This window comes from Arachis hypogaea, chromosome 5, assembly GCF_003086295.3.
Source record: "Arachis hypogaea cultivar Tifrunner chromosome 5, arahy.Tifrunner.gnm2.J5K5, whole genome shotgun sequence".
NCBI classification, from domain to species: Eukaryota; Viridiplantae; Streptophyta; class Magnoliopsida; order Fabales; family Fabaceae; genus Arachis; species Arachis hypogaea.
The window spans coordinates 25667804-25693875 of NC_092040.1; the positions used below are offsets into that span (position 1 = coordinate 25667804).

General features: G+C 28.4%; 1 protein-coding gene and 1 long non-coding RNA gene across 2 annotated transcripts; one reads left to right on the forward strand and one right to left on the reverse strand.

Annotated features, from left to right (window-relative positions):
* The first annotated feature begins 717 nt into the window (after nucleotides 1–717).
* Nucleotides 718–3516, forward strand: LOC140184565 (uncharacterized). The gene is made up of 4 exons (XR_011881634.1): nucleotides 718–876; nucleotides 974–1028; nucleotides 1131–1191; nucleotides 1477–3516. It is a non-coding gene; the product is annotated as an uncharacterized lncRNA (long non-coding RNA).
* A 1231-nt stretch (nucleotides 3517–4747) lies between these two features.
* Nucleotides 4748–9212, reverse strand: LOC112799623 (uncharacterized). The gene is made up of 3 exons (XM_072236518.1): nucleotides 9180–9212; nucleotides 6874–7163; nucleotides 4748–6673 (listed from the first exon to the last, which is right to left on the reverse strand). Coding segments are annotated over exons 1-3 (363 nt in total). The 5' UTR covers nucleotides 9181–9212; the 3' UTR covers nucleotides 4748–6601.
* Between the last annotated feature and the right edge of the window lie 16860 nt (nucleotides 9213–26072).

Here is a 26072-nt window from a genome sequence, read left to right on the forward strand (position 1 = left end):
TAACTACCCGAGTTAATAGCATAGGATAATGTAACTAAAATTTATGGACGAAAAATAAATAAGTTGAATAAGAATTTATAGAGTAATAAAAATAATAATATAACTAATTAAGTCGTAAAATTATAATCTTTTAAAATATATAAAAAATTATAATATTCTCTTATATATTATAAAAGTAACACTTATAAAAAATTACAAAATATAAAAAAATTTACTACTATTTTTTTAATTTTCATTTACTCAAACCGAACAAAACATAGCATATAAATAACATAAGCAATGCTCCTATTTATAATATATCTATTATAAAATCCAAAGAAATTAGATTAAATAAACTAATTAATTAAAATTGTGTTAATTGGAATTAAAATGTCTGAAATATGTGAAAATATTATTAGAATTTATAATATAGAAATTTAAAAGTAAAATTTCAATTAAGAAAATTAAATCAAGTGCGAAAATATAATTATTTTGGAAAAAATGCGTACTGGTGTTAAAATTGTCTGTACCAGCTTAAATATGTTCGATACAGTAAGAAAAATAAAACTGTCAAAATGACAAGAAAAATATTTAGAGTAAAAATTTGGACATTTATTTTAATCTTGGGCCAAATGAGTCAAAAATCACGAACCGGATGCATATTAGACCCAAAGCCCAAACCCACACACATATATGTCTATAACTTAATGAAATTCAGCACCAATATCCCCATTTTGAGAGAGAGGCTTGGTGGTGAAGAGAGAAGAGAGTGGAGAAATGAAACCTTAACTTCCATCATCTTCAAACCTCCATAATTTTTGTTCCAGAACTCTGATTGACTCATTTGTAGCCACGTGTTCATCTCGGAATCCTCTTCAATTCTATCTAAATAGTTTGGTGAGTAACTCAAAATATCAGCTCCAATTTCTCATTCAAAGATAATTTCGTGTTTGAGTTTGGGTACTGAGGATTTTTGGTGATTTTAATGTTATAGGAGTTCTCTAGCTTGTATTCTTGGTGGTATCCATCACTAATTTCAGTAGATAAAGGTAAGAAACTCTTTTTTTTTTGTCTTAGTTCATCAATTATTATGAGCCTTAATTTTGATATTATGCCACATTATATGATACGGTGTTAAATTGAGTAATTAGAAGCTTGGCTTTGTGAAACTTGGGAAAGGAAAGCTTGGAAGCTTGGAATTGCGACATTAAGGTACGGGTTGTAGTTTCGAGTAGGTATTATGTAAGGTTATTTGAAAATCTAGGTTACTTGCCCCTAGGATAGGTTGAATGGAATTTGATTGTTGATATACTTGAATAATGGTTAGTATGAGTATTGTGTTAGTTAATGTGTTTTGGTATAAAATTGAGAATGATAATAATGAGTTTTGGGATGAATTGAGAAGTGTTATGCGTTGTTGTTACAATTGGACATTATAATATATGTTGGTATGATTGAAATTGTGTTGAAATGAAATGTGGTTTGATTTTTATAAAGGTGATAGATGTGGAATTGGGCCGGAGGCTATGGTAGGGTGAAAAATTCTCTGTGGTACATTGAGGTAAGTGGCATGAAATGTTGTATGAGAATGAGATATTTGATGATGATTGGTTGTAAATTTTGTTTGTATGAGTGTGTATGTTGAGATTGTCTTTAGAAATTGATTAAATGGATGTTGAATGATTAGAAAAAGTAGAGAATTGATAAATGTATATTGAAGGAGTTTAGAAGTGGTATTGGAATGGTTTTGAACTAAATTGGAACTGGAATTGGTGAAAATTGTTATGCAAATTTTTTTGGATAAAATAGATTTTTAATGACATTCGATGGGCCATAGGTTGACCATTGGACTTCTGAATTCTGTGGAACTTATTTTAAATGAAAATTGGATTTGTCTATTTTATGACGTTCGAAGAACGGACGAAAAATAATTTTTAACAAAAAAGTTATGAATGTTTGAAAATCTGGTTTCAAAATTGAATTTTGCAGAAGTTTTAGAATTTTGAAATCATGCGTACGCATGATGGGCATTCCAGAATTTAAAAGATTTCTTGCAAGTACCATGTGAATACCATGCGTGAGCGCAAAAGCGGACTTGTGCGTGTGCATGAGGCATGCGTACGCAAGACCACCTTGCTTTTAGAAAATATGTTTTTAACTATTTTAACCTATCCAATCCACTTTTAACTCCCGTAAGCTCCAATTAAGGTCTGATAGCTAGTTCTTAGGCTTTGAAATGAGTGCAAACACATTGAATGGGTTAAATTGATATTGAGGGAGATTATGGCGTGGGAGATTTATATTAATAATGGGTTAATATTATTGAAATGAGATTATGATTACGAAGATTATGTGTATATGTATATCTATGAATACTTGAGAGGTCGAGATATGATTGAGGGCGATAATGATTTTGATGAATTGTGATTTAAAATCAATTGATATGTGTTTGAGCTCTTCAGGTAGATGCAGTGGTTCGCCCCACTTGCTCCAAGTTGAGATTAGAATGAATTAGAAGTAATTGAAGAGGATGAGCTGGCATGATTGGGTAAAAAAGAAGAGTTTGATTGGAATTATTTGAGTTCTCTGGGTATATACAAAGGTATAGTTCGCCCCACTTACTCCAGGTTGAGATGATTTGTTCTCCCTAGGTAGATACAAGAGTGTTCTTCGCCTCACTTGCTCCTAGTTGAGATGATTTGAGCTCTCCGAGTAGATGTAGAGGTTCGTCCCACTTACTCCAAGTTGAGATTGAGCTTCCCGAGTAGACGCAAATATTGTGGTTTTGTCTCGCTTGCTCCGGGTTGGTATTTGTTGACAGTCAATAAATTTTTTCTCGGGTCATTCACATGTTTTATACTTGAACTGTATAGATGGAACCATCAAACATATTAATTTTAATGGTGTCATTTCTCACAATTTCTAAGGCATGATCATCTTCAATGAGTATAGATCCTTTTGAAACAGATTCATAAGTGCTAAACCACTTGTGATGTGGAATCATGTGATATGTTGTTGCACAATCCAATAGCCAAATATCATATAGTGGTTTGTTGCCTTAATGATCACTTGCAGTTTCGACGCATAAGACATCTCCATGATTAGAGGTGTTCAGAACACATCTATATGCGGTGGCTGCTTCAGTAGTTTCTCTGTACTCTTCTTATTGAACCAACAATCTTTCGTCAAGTGTTCTTTCTTTCCACAATTATAAAAAGTAAGGTTCTTCTTTTGATACTTTAATCTACCACAACTTTGACTCCCACTAGAGCCATGTTGCTTTGATCTGCCTCTTATCACCGACAAAATTTCTGTTTGCTTTGAGCTCTCTGTTTGATCAACTTTATTTGTGATGTTGATGATAAGTTGATCATACAAGTATGGTAAATTTTGGAGAAGAAGCTTAGCACATTCATTCTCAATAATTTGACATTCGATGGATGCCAGTTGTAAAAATACAGTATTAAAATTGTTGATGTAATTCATCACCGATGTAGATTCACTCATAAGAAAAATATAGAGACTCCTTTTTATGAATATCTTGTTGTGAAGTGATTTTGCCTTGTATAACCTAATAAGTGCTTCCCAAATCTTCTTTGCTATCTTATTCTCTAAGATGTTTTATAGTATAGAATCTACCATAGCCAAGTATAAATTAACAACAACGTTTTCATCAATCTCTTTCACTACAAAAAATTACCGGAATAACAACCGATTATGGTGATTGCTAAAACCTTGGTCATTAATTTAAGAATAGTGACCAACTTCGATCACTAACGATTAGCGACTGATTTTCAACCAATGCTACCAAACTATTACCAAATGATATTGGTCACTAAATCGGTCGCTAAATAGCGACCTTTTTTTTGTCGCTAAATTGGTCGTTGAGAAAATCGGTTGCTAAATAGCGACCAATTTTTTGGTTGCTAAATCGATCACTGATAAAATCGGTTGCTAAATCGGTCGCTGATGTCTGATCTAAAAATCTAAAATCATTAGCTAAATCGATCACTAATACTGATTTTCTAATTATAGATTTTTACTAATTTCACATGTACCACTATTAGAACTTGATTTTTTTAAATAATTATATTTCACCAAAATATAAAAAGAATCAAACATAGATCAAATTTTTAAATAAAAACCAAAAATATTCACAATATCCATATCGAAATATAGAAATTAAAAGAGACAAAATTCATAAATATATTAAATTTATGATCCACAATCCAAATGTACATTGATGGCTTTATAGCCAATGGCCCCAAATGTATGAAAAAAAAAAGCAAAGAAAAAAAATTATTTACATAAAGTGAAAAAAACCCTTGAAAAAACTAAGGCAGACCCTTTTTCATGCCTACTTGTCTGGCTCGTAAAATACAACTTTCTCCCTTGCTTCTAGGGGTGTCCGCGGATCGGATCGGATCAGATATGGCCGAAAATTCGATTCGAACCGCACAATTTTCGTCGGATCGGATCGGATATGATATCCGCACTTTTTAGTGCCGGATCCGATCCGAACCGATCCACAAATTAGATCGGATATCAGATATATCCGCATGATTAAACCTCCTGTTTTTAATCACATTTCAATGTAAAAAAATTCAATAAAAATATTTCTTTCATACTTTTAAACTTGTTTATTCCTAAAATATTTTTAATCAAACTCTTTCTAAATAACAAAATAAAATAATACAATATATGAATAATAATTACTAACTAAAATATACAAACAAGTAAATATAATACCAAACATATATATATTTATTTATTAATTAATTATTATTGTGCGGATTTGCGGATCTGTGGATCGGATATGCGGATATAGAGCAGATATCCGCGATCCGATCCGCAAAGGGTGCGGATCCGATCCGATCCAATCCGATCAATTTGCGGATCGGATCGTATCCGCAATTTTCGAATCAGATGCGGATATTTACCGCGAATCTGCAGATATAATTCGATCCATGGACACCCCTATTGCTTCAATAGCCAATGTTCAGGTGCATACAATAGCATTCCTATCTCAAATTCTCAATTCAAATTATGTCTCTAATAATAATAAAAAAATCACCCAAAAAATATAATACTCCAATATAAAAACATAACAATTCAGTAAAAATAATTCATAATAGATGCAAATTTCATTGAAATAATCTAGTGAAGAACCAAAAAAATTACAAACTCACATCTAAAACCAGAACTGAAATATAAAAACAAAAGAAATGTAAATCAAAAAACACCCAGCATTATACTTGAACTCAGTTTGAAGGTCTTTAGCAAGAGTCACCAATTTATCCAAGTTTTCATTAGCTTCTTATGACAAACTCAACAGATGCAATAATCACAAGCAGAACATCAATTAAGAAAACACTAAGAAATGCATTAATTAGCTAATTTAAGAAATATTTGAGACATAAAACTAATCTAGGTCATGAACAATTTCCATTTTAGAGTGAATCTAACTATGAATCTAACTCAGAATCAAGCTAAAACTATGAACAATTTCTCTTATGGTATATTATTTCCATGCAACAACATTTGTAACATCTAGCATTTCCTTAGAAGTGTTAAGCATCAAACTAAACTATGCATAGCCATTCAGATTACAGCCCATCATAACTTACAAAAAGTACTTAATTCATAATTCACATTTCTACAACGAATTCAATAACCTCAGAGTTTGTTCCTCTAGAATTTTTATAGGCACAACCACTCAGGAAGTTTAATTAAGTCTTGTGATGCCTCTTCATTATCTGCATCTGGACTTTGTTCTTCTCCATAACCATTTTTAATTAATATTGTAATAATAAGTAAATACCGAAGAGGAAATTTATATATATTATAGCAAATTTTATCAAGAAAGGTAAAAAAGAAAACGAAGAGCAATGAGGGCCTAGCTTCATACCAAAAAAAAGGGTTTACATTTTAGTAATATAGTACGAAGAATAAACAGAGCCAATGAAATAGAAAAAGAAATATAATTGCCAGAGCCTAATACTAATTGTCTATGCAAATAGTTTATGCTAGTGAGAAAGAAAAAAATTTGCAAGAAGCTAATAGTTTGTGCAAGTACAATCAACATGAATAAAGTTTCAAAATTTATAAATTTCATTTTGATTTAGAATTATGCTGTCTATTTCTCATGCTTGGTCCTACTCCTGTATGATTTAATTTAAGCCCTCAATCACTATAACAATTAAGAGAATTCTCTAACTAATTGCCTTGTTTAGGACTTAAATCTTTAATCCTCAATCCTCCATTTGAAAACAGACTTTGCTAAGTGTAGTCAATTCTTAATCTTATAAAAATTAAATATTCATATCCAATCCCTAAGAACACTAGACAATAGAGCTTCGCAGTAAGCTAAACAAGTAGTCCAATTTCAACTAATGATTTATTGGTTTTCTAATTACCAATCCGATCCAAATAGCAACAAACACGAAAAATCGATTGTCTCCCTAGAACTCGATTCCTCAAAAAGAAAGTACGTACCTAAAATTTGACCTAATATATACATGAATTAGAAACAAAAAACAGAAATTAAAAACTGCATAATGCAAATAATTTGAAAATAGCGTCAAAAGCGAAGAACAACAAAAAAATAGTACAAAATAAAAAATTATATATCTGTTGGCTTTACTGAAAAATTCGGACGATGAGCAACGGTGGATCTGGACGGCGATGCAACGATCTGCGACAAAGCTAATAATTTGAAATTAAAGCACATATATAATAGACAAAAAGATAGAGAAATAGATAAGCAACAGTAGATTAGAGAGGCTTAATTAATATCCTAGTACATAAAACCAAATCAAAATCAAAATCAAAATAGTGAGAAATTTTCTGGAATTATAGTGAAAAATCAAAATAAGAGATATGAAAATGAAGTACCTTGACTGAAGGAGAAAACCTGCTTAATCGAAAGACTGCTGTTGTTATCAGAGAAGAAGTTACTACAAGAGACGGTGCTGAGAAAAGAACGACGCGATGCAAGCAACGACAGATCTGGACGGGGATGCGACGATCTGCGATAATGGCTAAACGAGCAGAGAAAGAATGTGGCGAAGAGGCAAACGATGATGAAGACTCAAGGAGGCAAGATGGCACCGACGAAAATGTCGCTAACAAGAACGGCGCCGACCAGGACTCGCCGGAGAGTGAGGGAGGCGGCGAGAGGGACACTGTGAGGAGAGAGCTCAGTGTAAATTAGGGTTCTAATGTTGTTTTCTTTTAATTTATTTTTATTTTTGAAAATTAATTTGTTCAATATATTGATTAGTCAAAAAAAGAACCAATTAATTTATAACTTATTTTTTAGTGGTCGCAAATTCGGTTGCTAAGAATTACAGTAGCGATCGATTTAATAACCAATTGTTCTAACCCATAATTTTGTAGTTGGTCGCTAAAATCGTTTGCTATATTATCCCCAAGCAACCGATTTAGCGACCGCTACCTTAGCGACTGAATTAACGACCAACTACTTTAAAAGCAGCATTTTAAAGTTGGTTGCTAAATCAATTGCTATTTTAACACTTAGCAACCGATTTAGTGACCAACTTCTTAGCGACTAATTTAGCGACCAACAATTATTAAGCTTCTTTTTATATTGGTCACAAAATCGGTCGCTAAATTAAAAATAGCGACCAATTTAGTCACCAACGGACCCTAAAAGCCCTTTTTTGTTTTGGTTGCTAATTCGGTTGCTAAATAAAAAAATAGTGACCGATTTTAGCGACCAAGAGTAGGTGGTTACTGATTGAAGTTTAGCAACCGATTTAGCAACAAACATTTTTTTTATCTAAAAAATTTTGATTGGTCGTAAAATCGGTTGCTAATAGCGACAGATTTTGTTGGTCGCTAAAATCGGTCGCTATTCTAAAACTTTCTTATAGTGTTTCTATTTGTTATCAGAAGTGCTCGTATAGACTTGCCTTCAGTTTTCAAAAGAAAATATTATTCCCATTAAATTTTTCAATCTTAAATTTTTTTGTTATAGTTCTGACACCAACTTGTCCTTTTACAATAGAAGATTAAGAACCTAAAATTCTAATACCATTTTTAGGTACCATAATTAATAGGATAGGATAGTGCAACTAAAATTTATAAGCGAAAAATAAATAAAATTAAACAAAAATTTAGATAATAATAAAAATAATATGATTAAGCAATAAAATTATAATTTTTCAAAACATATAAAAAAATTTATAATACTCTCTCATATATTATAAAAATAACACTCATATAAAAAAGATTCTAAGATATAAAAAATCTTACTATTTTCTCTCTTAATTTTTACTCGCTCAAACCTTACAAAACATAGCATATAAATAAGATAAGCAATGCTTCCTATTTATAATGTATGTATGGTAGTAAAGAAGAGTAAAAAATCTTCTTGTGGTTATCAAAAATCACGTTTACAGCTAGAAGGTGATCAACTAGCTTTTTGATATTCAATTTTATATTGGCTACTAACAAACTAGAACTTCGTGGTAGCAGGCATGAATTGTTTGACTAAAGTCAAACTTTGCTCTTTTAATATCAATTTGGCTAGGTATTTGATTCTAAAGCCTTTTATTTAAATTTTACTGTCATGCATTAAATAATTATCAAAATTAACTTTTATGTTAGAAATATAATTATTTAGATTATATTTTTTATTAGTTTAAATTTAAAAAAAAATGGTACTATAATTTAATATCAAAATTTTATATTTAAAAAGTTTAGAGTTCGACTATTAATAAACTCAAAAAAAATATAAAATAAATAAAAAAGAGAACATAATGCTTAGAAGAAGTAATATCATGATGCTACTTTCACATGACGTAGCTTTAAATAAGTAACTGTTCTCATCTTTAGATTCATATTTATACGAAGAAGGCTAATCACTATAAGTTTACATTGATCATTTAAAATTGGATATAATAAATTAAAATATGAGTTCTTGTTACATGCATGTGGCATACTGATTTCAGTAGCAATCAATGTATGCAGTCACCTAATGGATTATATATATATATATATATATATATATATATATATATATATATATATATATATATATATATATATATATATATATGTTTAATGTAATATGAAGCATAAGCATTATATTATAGTGAGCAATAATGGCATTGCGTACACACATGCTAAGTTGCTCATCATAGCGATTACATACATAAAAGTAGTTTGGTACTTACTTCTGTAGCCATTTGATCCATCAGCTAAACATGAATTGTAGAGTAGCTAGTGCAATCCTCCTGCTATATATATATGCCGAAAAAACCTTATGTCACACTAAAAATTGTTAGTATAGAAAATTTTTTAAGTATATTAGTATATCTGTATTTTAGTAATTTTTAACTATTAATTTTAACTATATATATTATATATATTTTTTATAATTAAAATTAATAATTAAAAATTATTAAAACATCGATATATCAGTACACTTAAAATTTTTTCGGTAGTATATGCATTATTCTTTATTAGACCTACATTATGGCTACATACCAACAATATAATAGTTCTACTATCATCATTCATAGATACAGTAGTACACACAAAGATTCGTATACATAGAGGGGCATTAAGAAAATGTAATAAGATTTGGTCAATTGAAATTTTGATTTGACTCAACTTTTTTTGAAATAATTTAGAATGATTGTTTTGTCTAATATGAGAATCTAAATTATGTCTCAAAAACTATTTCATTTGTGAAGGTGCTAATCCATCCCCAAAAAAAAAAACTATTAAATTGAACCTAGCATAGCCAACTACTAATGCTGCATAAAACTTTTATAAAGAGAATTTTCTACATTCTGTATTCTTATCTTCTAGATGATTTACTAGTTAATAAATAAGTTTATAATAAAAAATGGTTATAAACAATGGAACTTTCATTAAATTGTTGGTTTTATTTCATCAATGTCAGTCTTAAAAGTCAATAAAATAATATCTCAATTTATAATAGATATAATTTTTTATAGTATTTTTTAGCCTAATATAAATTAAAAATTTAATTAATTTATCGCTGATTGAAATTTTATTTAAAAAATTGTCATTAATTAATAAATTATTATATAGACAAAATTGAATTCGAATTTTTAATACTTAATTAATTAGACAAGGTAAGTTAAATATAAGTGATTTGTTATAGGACAAGTTCTTAAAGTTCTTTGGAATGAGCAAATCAGCTTAAGGCGGCAAAGCACTTACCCTTATAATTCTCAAATTGATTATTATCTTCGTATATTTTCATGAGGTATAAATCAACTGTCAAGTCGATCTCAACATGTATAAATACTTTTGTAATATTCTATACACCTCAAACATGTGCCATAGGCCAAGGCATAAATTCCTAATAAAAGGTTCTAAGATTAATATCACTTGCTACTATAAATAACGAAGCCATCCTTGTACCTTGAAGGTGAAGCTAGTTCCCAATAAAAAGCATTGGATTCTCCAACAAAAATCACTTTGGTGTTTTATGATTATTGTAAGATTCATATGCAACAATGGATAAGACAAAATGTGCCTTCTGCTTTACCTTATGGAGTATTAATAAGTAAGTATGATATGTAACTATATATAAATAAATATTCTCCCAATGACAGCCCTCGTTCAAATTAAAGGTAAGGAACCAGCTTCTGTTCTGTGGTGATGTATTCTATTGTTTTAGTTGCATATGTTCATTGTCCTAGTTTAATTTAGCGTATAGATTCCACATTTGTACCCTTTTAAATCTAAGAGATCATAGTACATTTAAATTACGAAAAAATTCATCACTTATTTTTATGTGAAATTAATAATTAAAAATTATTAAATAATAATTTAATTAAACATATTAAACTATCTCACAATTTTTAATTATTAATTTTATTTAAAAGTAATTTTATATAATTTTTCACCTTTATATATATGTAACTAAGAGTAGTTTACTTATAAGATATATTAATAAAGCATGTATATGTATACATGTGGGCCATTTGTCTAGCAGCCACTGTTGTTAGGTACAAATATAGAGCATATATGGAATTAAAGACGGCAGCATAATTTGATGGAGATGTGTTCAAAGTACAGGATATAATTAAAATAGATAAATAAATTCAAAAAGAGAGAAAAGAGAATGAAGGATTTGTGAGGGAAAAAAAGGGGAGAATTTTCCTCTGTTTTGTGGGATGGTATGGAATCCCCAGCAGCGACCTAGAGGATTTAATAATATGCTTAAATACTACGACTTGACAAGTTTATGTTTTATACTTAAGATTATTAACAATTTAACACGATGCCATTCATGATATGTAATCAGCTTGAGACCTAGAGGATTTAATTACTTGAGTAATCAGCTTATTCATTTATTTAAAAAAAATATTGAGAGTACGATTTAAATATAACTTTGTATATACAGTAATTTATTGGTTAATAATAATTTTTTAAATAGAATTCAGATTTATAATAAATTAATCTTAGCCTATGAAAATATAGGAGATAACATAAGAAATAAAAAATATAACTTTTGAAATAAAACACAAGCAAAGATGTTAAAAAAATTATCAACATGACTTTGAAACAGTATTAACGAGTAGAGCGGTGTAAATCCTTTTAATTGTTGATGGCTATATCAGAAATAATATGAGGACCATTTTCATGTTGATGTGATTTTTGTTAAGATAGTTTTAGTTTGTGTGATTCTGTTTGTTCCACTTTTACTGTGTTAACTGTTTGCTTTAAAAAAAAATTACATATGGATGGACACAAGAATATTGAATCCCACAAAATCTAACATGTTTTCACTATGATCTAATTTTATTTTCCTTGAGTTTTATATTCTGTTTAATTCTTATTAATTTACTTTATGTAGCTTTACTTTATTGTTAGTCAAACAAATATAGTACTCATCAATTCAGTTATGACTTATGAAAGTTATGAGGGACTTGGAACTTGGAAGGCATGTGTCCTAACAAACTTATTAAGCCCACCAGCTGAGAACGAAAAGAGAGAAAACTGTAATGTTCAAATTAAAGCCATAACTGACATTGCAATATCTCAAATTCTCATCATACTGTTGTTCATATTGAATTTATTCTACCATATTAGAGTAACTTCTTTTTTCTATAATTTTTTTTATTTTTAATTGTTAGATCGGTTTAGGTGTCCATAATAAGCACATTATGTATTTAAAATATCATAAATCAATTTCAGCTTTTAAGTAAGACTTTTCCTTCTTCTCTGATTAGTTTAATTTTCAGCTTTTTATTTAATTATGTTTTTTATATTTGTTCTTTCTAAACAAAAGTTCTAATTCTACCTCTAAAATAGAGGCCTGCCAAATTCTCACAAAAACGGATATTCATCACTGCAAATAAATGGGAGCGAAGTCAGGGTAGAAGTACTTAGGGAAAAATGAATTTATTAAAATGTCTTTATTTATTAGAGAAAATACCATTCTTCTTTCTTGTGAGATATTAAAATGACACTTCTTTTTTTTTTATTTTATAAATGTACGTTCTCCTCTCTTCTAACTTTTAAAAATCCTCTTCTTTTAATCCATTTTAAATTTTGTGTTAACTAATATTAACTTTATTTTTTTTTAAGAAAAAATAAATTATTTTTTAAAAAATACCCATTAACAAAAATTTTATTTTTTATCATTAAATTTTGCTTACCAAAATACTCTTTAATAAATTATTCTTTTATTGATTAAATTGTATTTTTACTAAAATATTTTCAAAAAAATTAATAATTAAATTATTTTTTTCTAAAATACCTACTCTTCAATAATTTTTTAATTATTAAATTATGATTTTACTAAAATTTTTATTAATAATTATTTTTATATTTACTATTACTTTTTTAATATCAATATATATTATTTTAACATTAAATAAAAAAATCTTACCACTGTTAATATATATAACAATTAATATATATTGATATTAAAAAATAATTTTACTAAAATCTTTTATTTAATATTAAAATAATATATATAAATATAAAAAAATTAATAGTAAAATATAAAAAAATTGTTAACGAAAAATTTGATAAAATTATAATTTAGTAATTAAAAAATTATTGAAGAATATTTTAGAAAAAAATAATATAATTATTAATTTTTTTTAAAAATACAATTTAATTCATAGAAGAATAAATTATAAAAGGATATTTTGCTAAACAAAATTTAATGATAAAAGATAAAATTTTTGTTAGTGGGTATTTTTTTAAAAAATAATTTTTTTAAAAAAAATAGATAAAGTTAACATTAGTTAACACAAAAAGTTTAAAATGGATTAAAGAGGAGGTTTTTTAAAAATTAGAAAGGAGGAGAATATACATTTATAAAATAAAGAAGAAGAAAATGTTATTTTAGCATCTCACAAAAAAAAAGAGTGAAATTTTCTCTATTTATTAAGATAGAATATATTATTTTATATGTGAAAATTTATTTTTTTATTTTTTATTCTCACAAGGACGGAGACTATGTTAATTTGTGTTTGAATCAATTGTGTTACATTATATTCAATTTTGTTGAACTGTATTAAATTATTTTATGATTTTGTGTTAATTCTTTTAAAGATAATATTCATCGATGATATTTACGGATATAAGAAAAGGACAATTAATTAAACAAAATTCTATGACAAAATCAGCATGAAAATGGAGTATTTTCTTAAACAAAAAAAGGATGGAGAGGGATACTCCTTCCCTAATACTTTAAAATGTCAAATTAATAAATTTCTTATCTTATAAATTTTTTACTTTTTTTATTTTTTTTTTGACGTGAAATTAATTTTATAAACTTCCCACACTTGTAACATTAATGGCAACATTAAATCATAGTCCTTTATTTTATTGATATAACTTTTCAGAATCGCATTGAACACAAATACTTATTGTATTTACACAATAAGGAGAGGCATATGTATATTGGTTGATCAATACTCTATCATATTCATAATTTCGTATCACACATATATATATATATATATATATATATATATATATATATAATACTAATAATGCAGTAAAATTTGATTCTATCCTGGTGTTTTGCCATGGGCATTGTTGATTCCAAGGGCATGCATGACAACACACATACAGAAATTATTAAACACAATGTTTTGCCTTTTATTAGAGCAATGTTAGGGTCAGCAATTTTTGTGATTGTTAGCTATCAATTAGCCATCAATAATGATTTAATGATGTGAAATTGGTGTGAGATTTCATCCAATGACTCACCTTCCTCTGCTGATTACATGCTGGCCAAAATTCAATAAAACTGCTGGTCCCTAGACTTTTCCTTTACACAAAGAATGAAGAGAGGATAAGGGAGAGCGTAGTAGTAGTAGTAGTCGTGGTCTTTTGGCATCGTAGTTGCATGAAAATACACACAATTAATAAGAGGTAGCAAACTAAAGCAAAGCAAAAGAACAGTGTCGTATTGGGACCCCACCTCACACCCCCTAAGGCAAAGCTAAGAGCATTGCCTCCATGTCACCCTCCAAAAAACACTTAACAATAACACACACACACACACTCTCTCTCAGTTCGAGAAAGTGCAATAGAATCCCTCCAACCTATAAAGAAAACCAACCACACCCCATAATCCTTTGTAGTTGGAAACCAATTCTTACCTTCCTCTCTTCTCTATCTTCACCCTCCCTTACTTCTCTCATATCATGATGCAATGATAATAGGCTTTTTCTGTTTTCACTCATCTTCATCATCATCATCTCTATGTCATAGCAATAACAGTACGTACTACCTTTAGTTTCCTCCTACTAACCAAAGATATATTTATTTATAGAAATAATTAGAAAGATGACAAAATTGCATGTGGTGGGAAGTAGTTGTTTGTTTCCAAGGTTGTTCCTAGTGGTGGGGCTTGTTTGTCTTGTGGTTGTTGGGAGCAGCATAGCAACTAGTAGAAAACCAACTACACAACATCAACAAGAAGAAGAAGAAGGACTCCACCATAATAATGGTCAAGTAGTATTCTCTGCTGGTCGAGATAATAAACAAGTCGCCGATTTCAACTACATGAGCAAAAGAAGAGTCCCCAATGGACCAGATCCAATTCATAACAGGTATTATTCTATCACATACAAAATTTAAAATCTTATATATGCATCACTTTTATGTATATTTTTCTTTGTGCATATTTTATGTTTAGTAATTGATAAAATTAAAAAAATAAAAAATTTATTTTTTATGCCATAAATATATACATATATATAGATGGAAATTTAATTACAGTGAATTTCACATGAAGTTAGATAACTGAGAATCTAGTTAAATCATTTAATGGCTCTTAATTATAAACTTCACGTGAAATTGACCGCACATGTAACTATAACTCTTCTGCATTAACATCAGACTAATAATTAACTTTTACGTACATTGTTTTAGAAAAACAATTGTACTTCATCATAAAATGGTTTTACACTAATAAATTGAAAGCTTCTTAAGTTCAGTTTATGTACTATATTTATTAATTACTCGGATATTGTGTTTCTTGTACTTCTTATACGTTGCTTCTTTCCATGATAAACGTGAACATGCCATGTTACACATTACGTATGCTATCCACTTTATTTGTTTATCTATTTTATAACCATATTATAATATATAAAAAGTATTCTTCTCAATCTCAAGCCACAACCACAATATAGTAATCTAGTTATTTGAATTAGAATAATATTTTTCAAATGTTTGTACTTTGCCTCTTAAGACCTCAATCATCAATTTGAGAAGTTTCATGGTTCCTACCATGATGGAGCATCACAAAAGGAGAAAGAAAATAAAGTTAAGTATATATGAGTAGGGTTGATTACCATTTACCAATTACCATGCTTTTAACTGTTACATTGAGATCTTGATTGAGGTCTTTAACCACCGGCACAGTCCTTCACAATAGGCAATAATAAATAAAGATATTCAAAAAAGATAAAGTATGTTAGTTGATTGTGTATGGCTTTGAAACTTTATTCCACTTCTCAATTAATAAGGAGGGTTAAAGTTATTTATGTCACTCGGCTCTCTGAATCAACAAGAAACTTTAGCCTTTTTCTTGGTTCTCTTTCTTTATTGCTTTTTAGCACTAGACACAACACAATACAATACAAAACATACAAAAGCATGCATGAAGTACAAGACTTAGACTATGAAAAATTAGGATTTGATTTTCGTTTTATTTTCGGTACTTTTATTTTCAAAATTTTCTAAAAAAATTTAAAATAGCTAAACTTGGCTTATTTTTCATTTAATTTATTTATGTAATGTATTGTTATACCTAAGTTATTAAAGATATAATCATTTATGTATTTTTTTCTATTTGTCTAAATTGTTGAAAAAAATATTTTCAGGATATAATATCAGAACTTTTATGATCGAAAGGTATAGAATTCAATTCCTGTAAGCTTCAAAAAGAAAAAAATTCATTATAAGATAAAAAAAATCTATGCTAAACATATAATTATTTATATTAGATAGATATAATTATTTATATTCCTTCTTTTACCAGCTTAAATTTTTTAGAGAGATATTTTCATGATATGTGAAACCTACATCTCTAATTTTATCCATTTTAAAATTAGATTTTTCAAGAAAACATACATTATTTGATGAAATTATTTTCTTTTTATTAGGAGAGCTGGAAACTCCGGTAGACCTCCTGGCCAAGCTTAATTATTATTTATTAATGAACTCTGAATTTCGACAAGCTTCGGTGAAGGGACAAGATATGTTAGCCATGTACACAATTCTGAGAACTGGGACTGAATATATATATGTATAATATGCTTGTGTGTATATATATTCCTGAGCTTCTTGGTATTCCAGCATGCATGGAAATTAAAGGGCTAATCTCAATTGCGGAAATTTATTTATTTTGTTTATTATGGGAAGAGTTGATTTAGAAGGAAAAGAAAAAGGAATGAAGCTTGTCCCACAGAAAATAAGCTCAAAAGAAAGTTGATTATTATGATCAGTTAAGTGATGAGAGTGTTTACAATGTTTGTTTCTTGAACTTATCTTGTGATTGGGTTTAGCGGGATGGAAATTAAAAGCTAGGCAAGAGTGTCACAAATTCAATGAAATCAGTGTCGTAGTACTTGCATATAAAGCAATTACCTTTTTTGAATTTAGAAAGAAATGGTATTTAGACATTAAAAATGGACATAATTTTGTGTAAACTTAATTATTTGTGTACTCATTTTGAACTCATTATCTTATTATCATAAATAAAGTAAGGTTTGTACTTGTATCTTTAACTTTATCTTTATGATAATAAATAAATTTAAAATAAGTACAAAAAATTTTGCATTCATACAAATATTTTTTTTGTACCATATATGTTTTTTTTATTGTATCTCTTAGTTCGATAAATTAAAAAACAGATCAAAATTCTATTTAATAGTTTATTATTAACTAAAAAATTATTGAATGTACAAAAACAAAATTAAAATTCTAATATTTTATTTAATAGAGTGAATTAATTATTCCACCAACTTAAATTGGTTTCTTCGTATATATATTGTCCATGTAAATTTTGAAGGCTATATTAAGTAGTGTGGTAGCAGAAGCCTCAGCCATGCATATTTTGAAGGACTAATATATATCAAGTGCAATGCAAGTGTCTATATTTTAAAAGAAATAGCCTTAATTGGCTTAATAAGAATTTATCAATAATACTGCAATATGTTTGGAATTTTTACTTTGTCTTTTGTTTTTTTATTATTATTTATTGTAAAGATTAGGTATGACTGCGTGAGTTCCTAAAGTAAAGTAAATTCCACCATTTAAAGGTGTTGGGCGCACCTGTAAAAAGAAGGGTGTTTGCATCTTGTGTTAGTCTTTTTCACTGGATTCTTTGGTGGGGGTGATGAAACTGGTTGGTCTTTTGGTCCATTCAAAATATTTTTAAACTGTTAATAGATTCTTATTATCTCGTGGTAGACAGAGGTGGAAACAAAAGAATGGGATAATAAAATGAGTTTTACTTCTTTATGGTTTTATAATATTGCTATATTAATTGAAAAAATTACTCAGTTATTAAAAGTCATATAAGAGTAAAATAATATTTTTATTATTTGAGAAATGTTAGAATATTAGTATAATTTATTATTTTTGGCTATTAATTAACTAATAATATTTTAAAATATTAGTTAAAAATATGTTATTGGACTAAAAGTATTAGACTGTTGGCTAAAACTGTTGGTATATAACATAAAATTATTGGCTAATACGGTTGAACTTTTCTCTTTTTATTTTTTATCCATAAAAGTTAAAAACAATGATAAATTTATACATAAATAAATAGAATTAATTTTGTATTTATGAAAGACCAATAAACTCTTAGTTTTGTCTATAAAAATTTAGGATAATGACAATTTTTTTCTTAAATAAAATTAATATTTGGTTACTTTTATAACATGAATATTATTTATAGTGAGTATAAACTAATTCATTCATTTAAGAATAAATTTATCCAAATTTTAAATTTTTACGAGTAAAATTAGTAATTTACACATCATTATACAACTATAAAATTAAATGCCATCATAAATTAAAAGAAAATATGACAATAGAAAAAAAACATAAGATTTAATTATATTATTAATTATTATCATTTTATCAAATTTTTTATTAGATTTTTACTATTTAAAAATTTGTAATTCAATCTCTTATTTGTAATTAAGATTCTTATTATTTTTTGAAAACAGTATAATAATCCTACAATACTTTTTAGAATATTTTATATATAATTCATCCTATTACATCAAATACAAAAAATAATACTCCAAAAGAATTTTGCATTTTTTTAAATAAATTAGTCGAACAAATTGTAATGATTTTTTTGTTTTTTAAAGGTTGGATTAAAGGATCAAGAGATTAGTTTAACAAAAAAAAAAGATCCTTATTAAGTAAAAAAAAAATACGATGAAACTTGATTTTACACTTAAAATTTTCGAAGTGCACATTTGTGCAATTGAATTAGTATAACATATCAAATGAACAATAATGTTAGAGGATATTAGAATTTATTTTTTTATTATTAATTAGTTATTAATATTTAAAAGTATAGGATAAAGTTTGTTATTGAATTATTAGACTAAAAAACTAAACTAAAAAATTAAATTAATGATTAAATAATAATTAAAAATAATAAATTTTGATGTCCTAATATTTCTCTATTAAAAAATAAACATCAATTGTAAGCTAAAATCCATAAAATAAATAGGCTAACAATTTAAACCATGTCTATTTACATGACCACTCTAAGGTGATCTAATAGGGAATGATGAATATTCATCCTAACTCCTAATAATTTTTCGAAGGATTATGAAGTCTTTAATAAAAAAAATATAATTTTTGACTTTTGATATTTAACTTTGTGAGATTGATTAATCTTTTTTTAATGGTCTCTTTTCGAAATACGTTTATATGACATGTTAATTACTAATATATATTTTATTTAATTTTTATAAGTAAAAATAATTTAAAAATTACTAATATTTTTTAGTTTTATTTTTACACAATAAATTTAACCAATGTATTCAAAAAAATAAATAAACGGCCTGATAGTTATCCCAAAAAATAATAAGATCCCCAACAAAAAAAATCTGTCAATCCTAATTGATTCTTAACTAGGGGTGCACAAGACCCGGTCCGACCCGAAAACTCGGACCGGGCCTGGCGACTTCGGGACTAATTTGACCCGGCTTCGTTATGGTTCGGTCAGACTCGAGATTTTAATAGATAGCCCCGGTTATTTATTAAATCGGGTTCGGGCCAAGGCTCGGGTCACTCGGTCTCGGCCCGTTGGACCCATGTAGGTGTTAGTTAAAAAAAAATATGCATTCTGTTTGGCTTTCAGACTTTGTGTTCAATACTTCAATGTTCACTCTACACTTCACAGTCCACAATGCTCAGGTGCTAGGGCACACAACCCAGTAACCCACACTCTCTCTCACTCAAACTCTTTTACCTGAGGTGCAGCGGCGCAACCCCAACGGTAAGTGGAGAGCTCCTCCTTCACACTTCCATGCTATTTCTGTTTCTTAATCTTACCTCACTCTCTCATTCTCACAACCAATCGTCTCCTACACCACTAATTGTCTTTAATTTTTTGCTGTCCCCTTTTTTCACCTTCTTCCTCTTTCTATACCACGTTAGATCAACCACCACAGCAACTCACCGTCAACCACCACGTGTGCCAGCAACTCGCCGTCAACCTCCTCTCAGAGACTCAGAGTTCTCACCGACGCAGTGTTCATCGCAAGACATAGAGCATGTAATTTTTTTTATAAAAATCATTGATTTTCATTTTTTTCCTGTAACTACTGGCCTACTGGGTGCTAAATAGTAAATACTTCACCTATTTTGTTTGCTTTGTTATTTTTTGGGAGAGAATTGATAAAATTGTTGATATTGCTTTTGCCATAATTAGTTTAATTTTGGAAAAAAACTAACAAAAATGATTTTTTTTGTTTAATTTTTTGGTTTGTATTTTGAATACTTCAATGATGAGTGTTACGAGTTAGATGAAAGTAAGAAAAAATTGTTGATGATTAGAAATAGCAATTAGCAAATAAGAGGAATTGGGATATATTGTAAATTTCTGTTTAGGAAGTAGGAACAATAATTTGATTTTTATAATTTACACTACCGATAATTATAATTGATTCCTTTAATTTCAAATTTGATGTTATTTAGAAATCAAATTTCTTGATTTGTGCACTTTATGTTATTGTGAGTAAATACCAATAAACATTTCTGATTCATGCCAATATCGGAAAATATAGTAAATGCCACCCTGTTTATGAATGAAATATTCCACTAAAGATTAGGCTAGTGATATAATTAATACTAAGATAATCAAAGGGAGTTATCCTGTATTATATTGTCCTTTTTAGAATAGAAGTTAAGTAAAAAAGGATATACAAGCTTTCCTTTTAAGTTTTATAATATGGTTAGGAGATACGAAAATAATGAGAAAGGATAGTAAAGCGAATTAATTCTTTTGTTTCAGAGTTTGAATATAGCTAGAAAGTAAAAGGAACTCAAGGGTGATAACTTGGCCAAAGCTTACCTAGACCATTTTTTAATTAAGACGTCATAATAGGGAAAAATATGGTAAATGTATAGTGATGATCCAAGTGTTATGCCTTATGAATTTTTCTTATTTGTTAAAATTTAAATGATGAGATTCAACAATTGTTTAAGTATGTTTGGTGTTATTTAGATATATTGTATTTATGTTCAGTTATTTAAGTATGCTCAGTTTTTTTAGAGTTATTGTTAAATGAACTTTTTTTTTATGTTTAGATAAATACAAATGGAAGGAGGAGATCCTAGTTTTATTGTAGTCCAAAGTAACGAAGACAACAAAGCTATGTACATAGAACATGAGGTTGCTACTGCTCCTATCCCAACTCCTGTCGCACCTCCCATCTCAGAAAATATTAATGAGGAAAACAAGGTTGAAAATAACGAGGGACAGCAGGCTACTCGCAAGGGAAAAAAGTCTTATGTTTGGACGCATTTTAAACAGCTTCCATTTAGCGAGACTAATGGAGAGCACAAGGCCAAATGTAATTACTGTCGAAAAGAATATCTATGTCACCCAACTAGACATGGCAAAAAATCTATGAATAAACACTTGAAAGTTTCTCACAAGTTTGATATTTACAAAAATAGGCAAAAATGAGACACTTCATGGCTATATGCCTAAGGTTGGTGAAGAAGGTGAAGCCAACAAAACTTGCACCAAAGTCAATGGCTATAGCTTGGAAGATTGTAGAAAGGCAATGGCTGAGTTTATTATCCTTGATGAACACCCTTTTAAAGTGGTCGTAGGGATTGGATTTCGCAAAATGATTAATCGATTTGAGCCAAGATTCACTGTACCATCTAGAATGACAATGTCAAGAGATTGTTTTCAACTTTATTTAGATGAGAAAAAAAACTTAAAGCTTGGTTGGCAAAGTCATGTGCTTGAGGTTGTTTGACATCAGATTGTTGGACATCAAATCAAAATTTTAGCTACATGAGCCTAACTGTACATTTCGTTGATGACGAATGGAAGCTACAAAAGAGAATTCTCAACTTTTTCTTGATTGAGAACCACAAGGGCAAAACAATTGGAAGGGAAATCGAGACATGTTTGAGGGAGTGGAAAATTGAAAAAGTCTTCACAATCACATTAGACAATGCATCTTCAAATGACGGGGCTATCACTTACCTTCAAAGGAAATTAGCTGCAAGGGGTGGATTGGTGTGCGGAGAAAAATATTTGCAAATGAGGTGTTGTGCTCATGTTCTCAACTTGATAGTGAATGACGGGATTAAAGAGCAACATGCCTCCATTGAAAGCATTCGGAATGCTGTTAGGTATGTTAGATCTTCTCCCCAAAGAATTAAAAAATTTAAAGAATGCATTGAGGCTGAGTTGATAGAGTCTAAAAGTCTTGTTTGTTTGGATGTTCCAACTAGATAGAATTCCACCTATCTAATGTTGGAACATGTTGAAAAATTTGAAAAACTTTTGATAGACTTTATGATCAAGAAATTGATTTTTTAGATGGTTTGGAGAGGATTGTGAGGGTAAAAAGAAAGTTGGTCCACCCACGGCACTTGATTGGCAACATGCTAGACTATTCATTGATTTTTTGAGAATTTTCTATGAGATTACTTTGTGTTTCTCATCTTCTTTACATGTTACTTCAAACAAATGTTTCATGAAATTGCATCTATACATTCTCAACTAACATCTTGGAGCCACAACAATTCTGAATTATTGGAAACTATGGCATGCTCTATGAAGGCTAAATACGATAAATATTGGGGACTAGTTGACAAGTTTAATCCTTTGATACTTGTTGTTGTTGTTTTAGATCCTCGATACAAACTTGATTATTTTTCATGGTGTTTGGAGGATATATATGATAAGGAAGTGGCTACTAGTATGACTAGTTTTGTGAAATTTACATTGGAGACATTGTACAAATTTTATTCAAAAGAAATTGTAGATGATAAAGTTCTTAATGATGTTGGCAGTCCCTCTAGAGATATTTTGGATGATAAAGATACTGGTCAGTCTAGTGCTAAGGGTGTTGCTGCAAATAGAGTGAATTTGTGAAAAAAACAAAAGAAAGAAAAAGCTAATGCAGATAGCAAATCAGATGTTGAGAAATATTTGACCGAAGATCCTGTAGATGTGGAAGATGAGAATTTTGATATATTGGCTTGGTGAAAATTAAATGGATCAAAATATAGAATTCTTTCTCTCATAGCTCGTAATGTCTTTGGTATTCCAGTTTTAATTGTCGCATCTGAGTCATGCTTTAGTACCGGTGGTGGTGTGGTTGATCTTTACCGTAGTTCTTTGTCACCAAAAATGGCAGAAGTTTTAATCTGCACTTAAAGTTGGTTGTATCCATCTAACCAGATATTTAAAGAGCTTGAGTTTGATCAATTTGACAGTAGTAACAAGATTGTTAATGGTATATTTACTTTATGATATTTTTATTCCTTCTTTATTACTTAATTTAATTCAAATAATAATCTTGAGAGACTAATTTCTATGTTTTGCAGATGTTACTAAAACATCCACACAACAAAAATCAAGTTCACAACCTTGAGAGCAAGCTATGAATCAAATGAATTTTATTCTGTAGTTGTTTACTACTTAATATTTTGTTGTTATTAGTTAGTATGACACTATAAATTATTATCATTATGTTAATCTTGTGTTGGTTATTAACTTTGTTTTAATTGTCTTTTGAACTTTGAATGTTTAGTGTGTAATTGACATAATTATTATTATGAAACTTTAAATTATTATTATTAGACTCTAAATTATTATTATGTGAATGTTGTGATGTTATGGAATAATTATTTTTCAAAATTTAGAGGTTTAAGAGATGTAGAATCCAACTTTTGGTGATGTCGTGATAAAGTTGATCAAGACTCGGGCTTCACCCGGTATAGACCCGACTTTAGTGTGACCCGAAAGTAACACGATTTTATCGGATTTAGGGTCGGGTAAAGGTCTCATAAATAGACCCGGTCATTATTTAGGGTCGGATCCGGGTCAACGCGAACCCGGCTTCACCCGGTCCCATGTGCACCCCTACTCTTAACGGATAAATCAACTGTTTAACATAGCATGTAGGTTTATTATATTAATACAAAGAAAAAATATTGATAGAAAGGCTAATTAGTCTCACAAAAGTAAAGATTAAAGATAAAAAATAATATTTTTTTAGAATCTCATTGTCTTTTAAGATCATTATCAGAGATTATTATTATTATTATTATTATTATTATTATTATTATTATTATTATTATTAGAGTGCATATTCATCCTAACTCCTAATAATTTTTTCGAAGGATTATGAGGTCTTTAATAAAAAAAAGATATCATTTTCGACTTTTGATATTTAACTTTGTGAGATTGATTAAGCCTTTTTTAATGATCTCTTTCCAAAACATGTTTATATGACATGTTAATTACTAATATATATTTTATTTAATTTTTATAAGTAAAAATAATTTAAAAATCATTAATATTTCTCAGTTTTATTTTTACACAATAAATTTAACTAATATATTTAAAAAAAATAAATGGCCCTGATAGTTATCCCCAAAAAATAATAAGACTCCCAACAAAAAAGAATTTGTCAATCCTAGTTGACTCTTAACGGATAAATCAACCGTTTAACATAGCATGTATGTTTATTTCATTAATACAGAAAAAAAACATTGATAAAAAAGGCTAATTAGTCTCACAAAAGTAAAGATTAAGGACCAAAAGTAATATTTTTTTTAGAATCTCATTGTCTTTTAAGATCATTGTCAGAGATTATTACAATTATTATTATTATTATTAGAGTGAATATCCTTCCCACCAACTCTTGATAATTTTTTCAAAGGATTATGAGGCCTTGAATAAAAGAAAATAAAATTATTGCCGGTCTTTAATATTTAACTTTGTGAGATTGATTAACCCTTTTTTTAATGATGTCTCTCCGGAACATGCTTATATGACATGTTAATTACTAAGATATATTTTATTTAATTTTTATGATTAAAAATAATTTAAAAATTACTAATATTTTTTAGTTTTACAAGATAAATTTAACCAATGTATTTAAAAAATAAATAAACGGCCTTGATAGTTATCCCAAAAAATAATAAGACTCTCAATAAAATTTTTTTTGTCAATCTTAGTTGGCTCTTAACGGATAAATCAACAGTTTAAGATATCATGTAGGCTTATTTCATTAATATAGAAAAAAATCATTGATAGAAAGACTAATCAGTCTCACAAAAGTAAAGATTAAGGACGAAAAATGATATTTTTTTATAATCTCATTGTCTTTTAAGATAATTGTTAGAGACTACTACTACTATTATTAGAGTGAATCCATCCCAACTCCTGATAATTTTTATGAAGTATTATGAGACTCTGGATAAAAAAATATCATTTTCTCTTTTTGATATTTAACTTTGTGAGATTGATTAACCTTTTTTAATGATCTCTCTATGGAACATGTTTACGTGACATGTTAATCTATCACTGATATATATTTTATTTAATTTTTATAAGTAAAAATAATTTAAAAATCACCAATATTTCTCAATTTTACACGATAAACTTAACAAATGTATTTAAAAAAACAAAAAAGAAATTATGAATTTAAGTTGGCTCTTAACAAATAAATCAATAATTTAACATATCATGTAGGATTATTTTATTAATATAAAGAAAAACATTGATAACAAGGCTAATCAGTCTCACAAAAGTAAAGATTAAGGACTGAAAATGATATTTTTTTTAAAATCTCATTATCTTTTAAGATAATTGTCAAAGACTATATAGAGTTATTATTATTATTATAATTATTGTTATTGTTATTGTTATTGTTATTGTTAGGGTGAATATCCTTCCCACCAATTCTTGATAATTTTTTCAAAGGATTATGAGGCTCTGAATAAAAGAAGAAAAAAAGAATTATTGTCGGCCTTTAATATTTAACTTTGTGAGATTGATTAACCCCTTTTTTAATGATGTCTCTCCGGAATATGCT

Excerpts from the sequence above, each read along its gene's own strand:
- LOC112799623 (XM_072236518.1), bottom strand. Across the intron at positions 6,674-6,873 it reads GGTTTTCTCCTTCAGTCAAG|ATCGTTGCATCGCCGTCCAG; the intron begins GTACTTCATTTT and ends GCTTTGTCGCAG.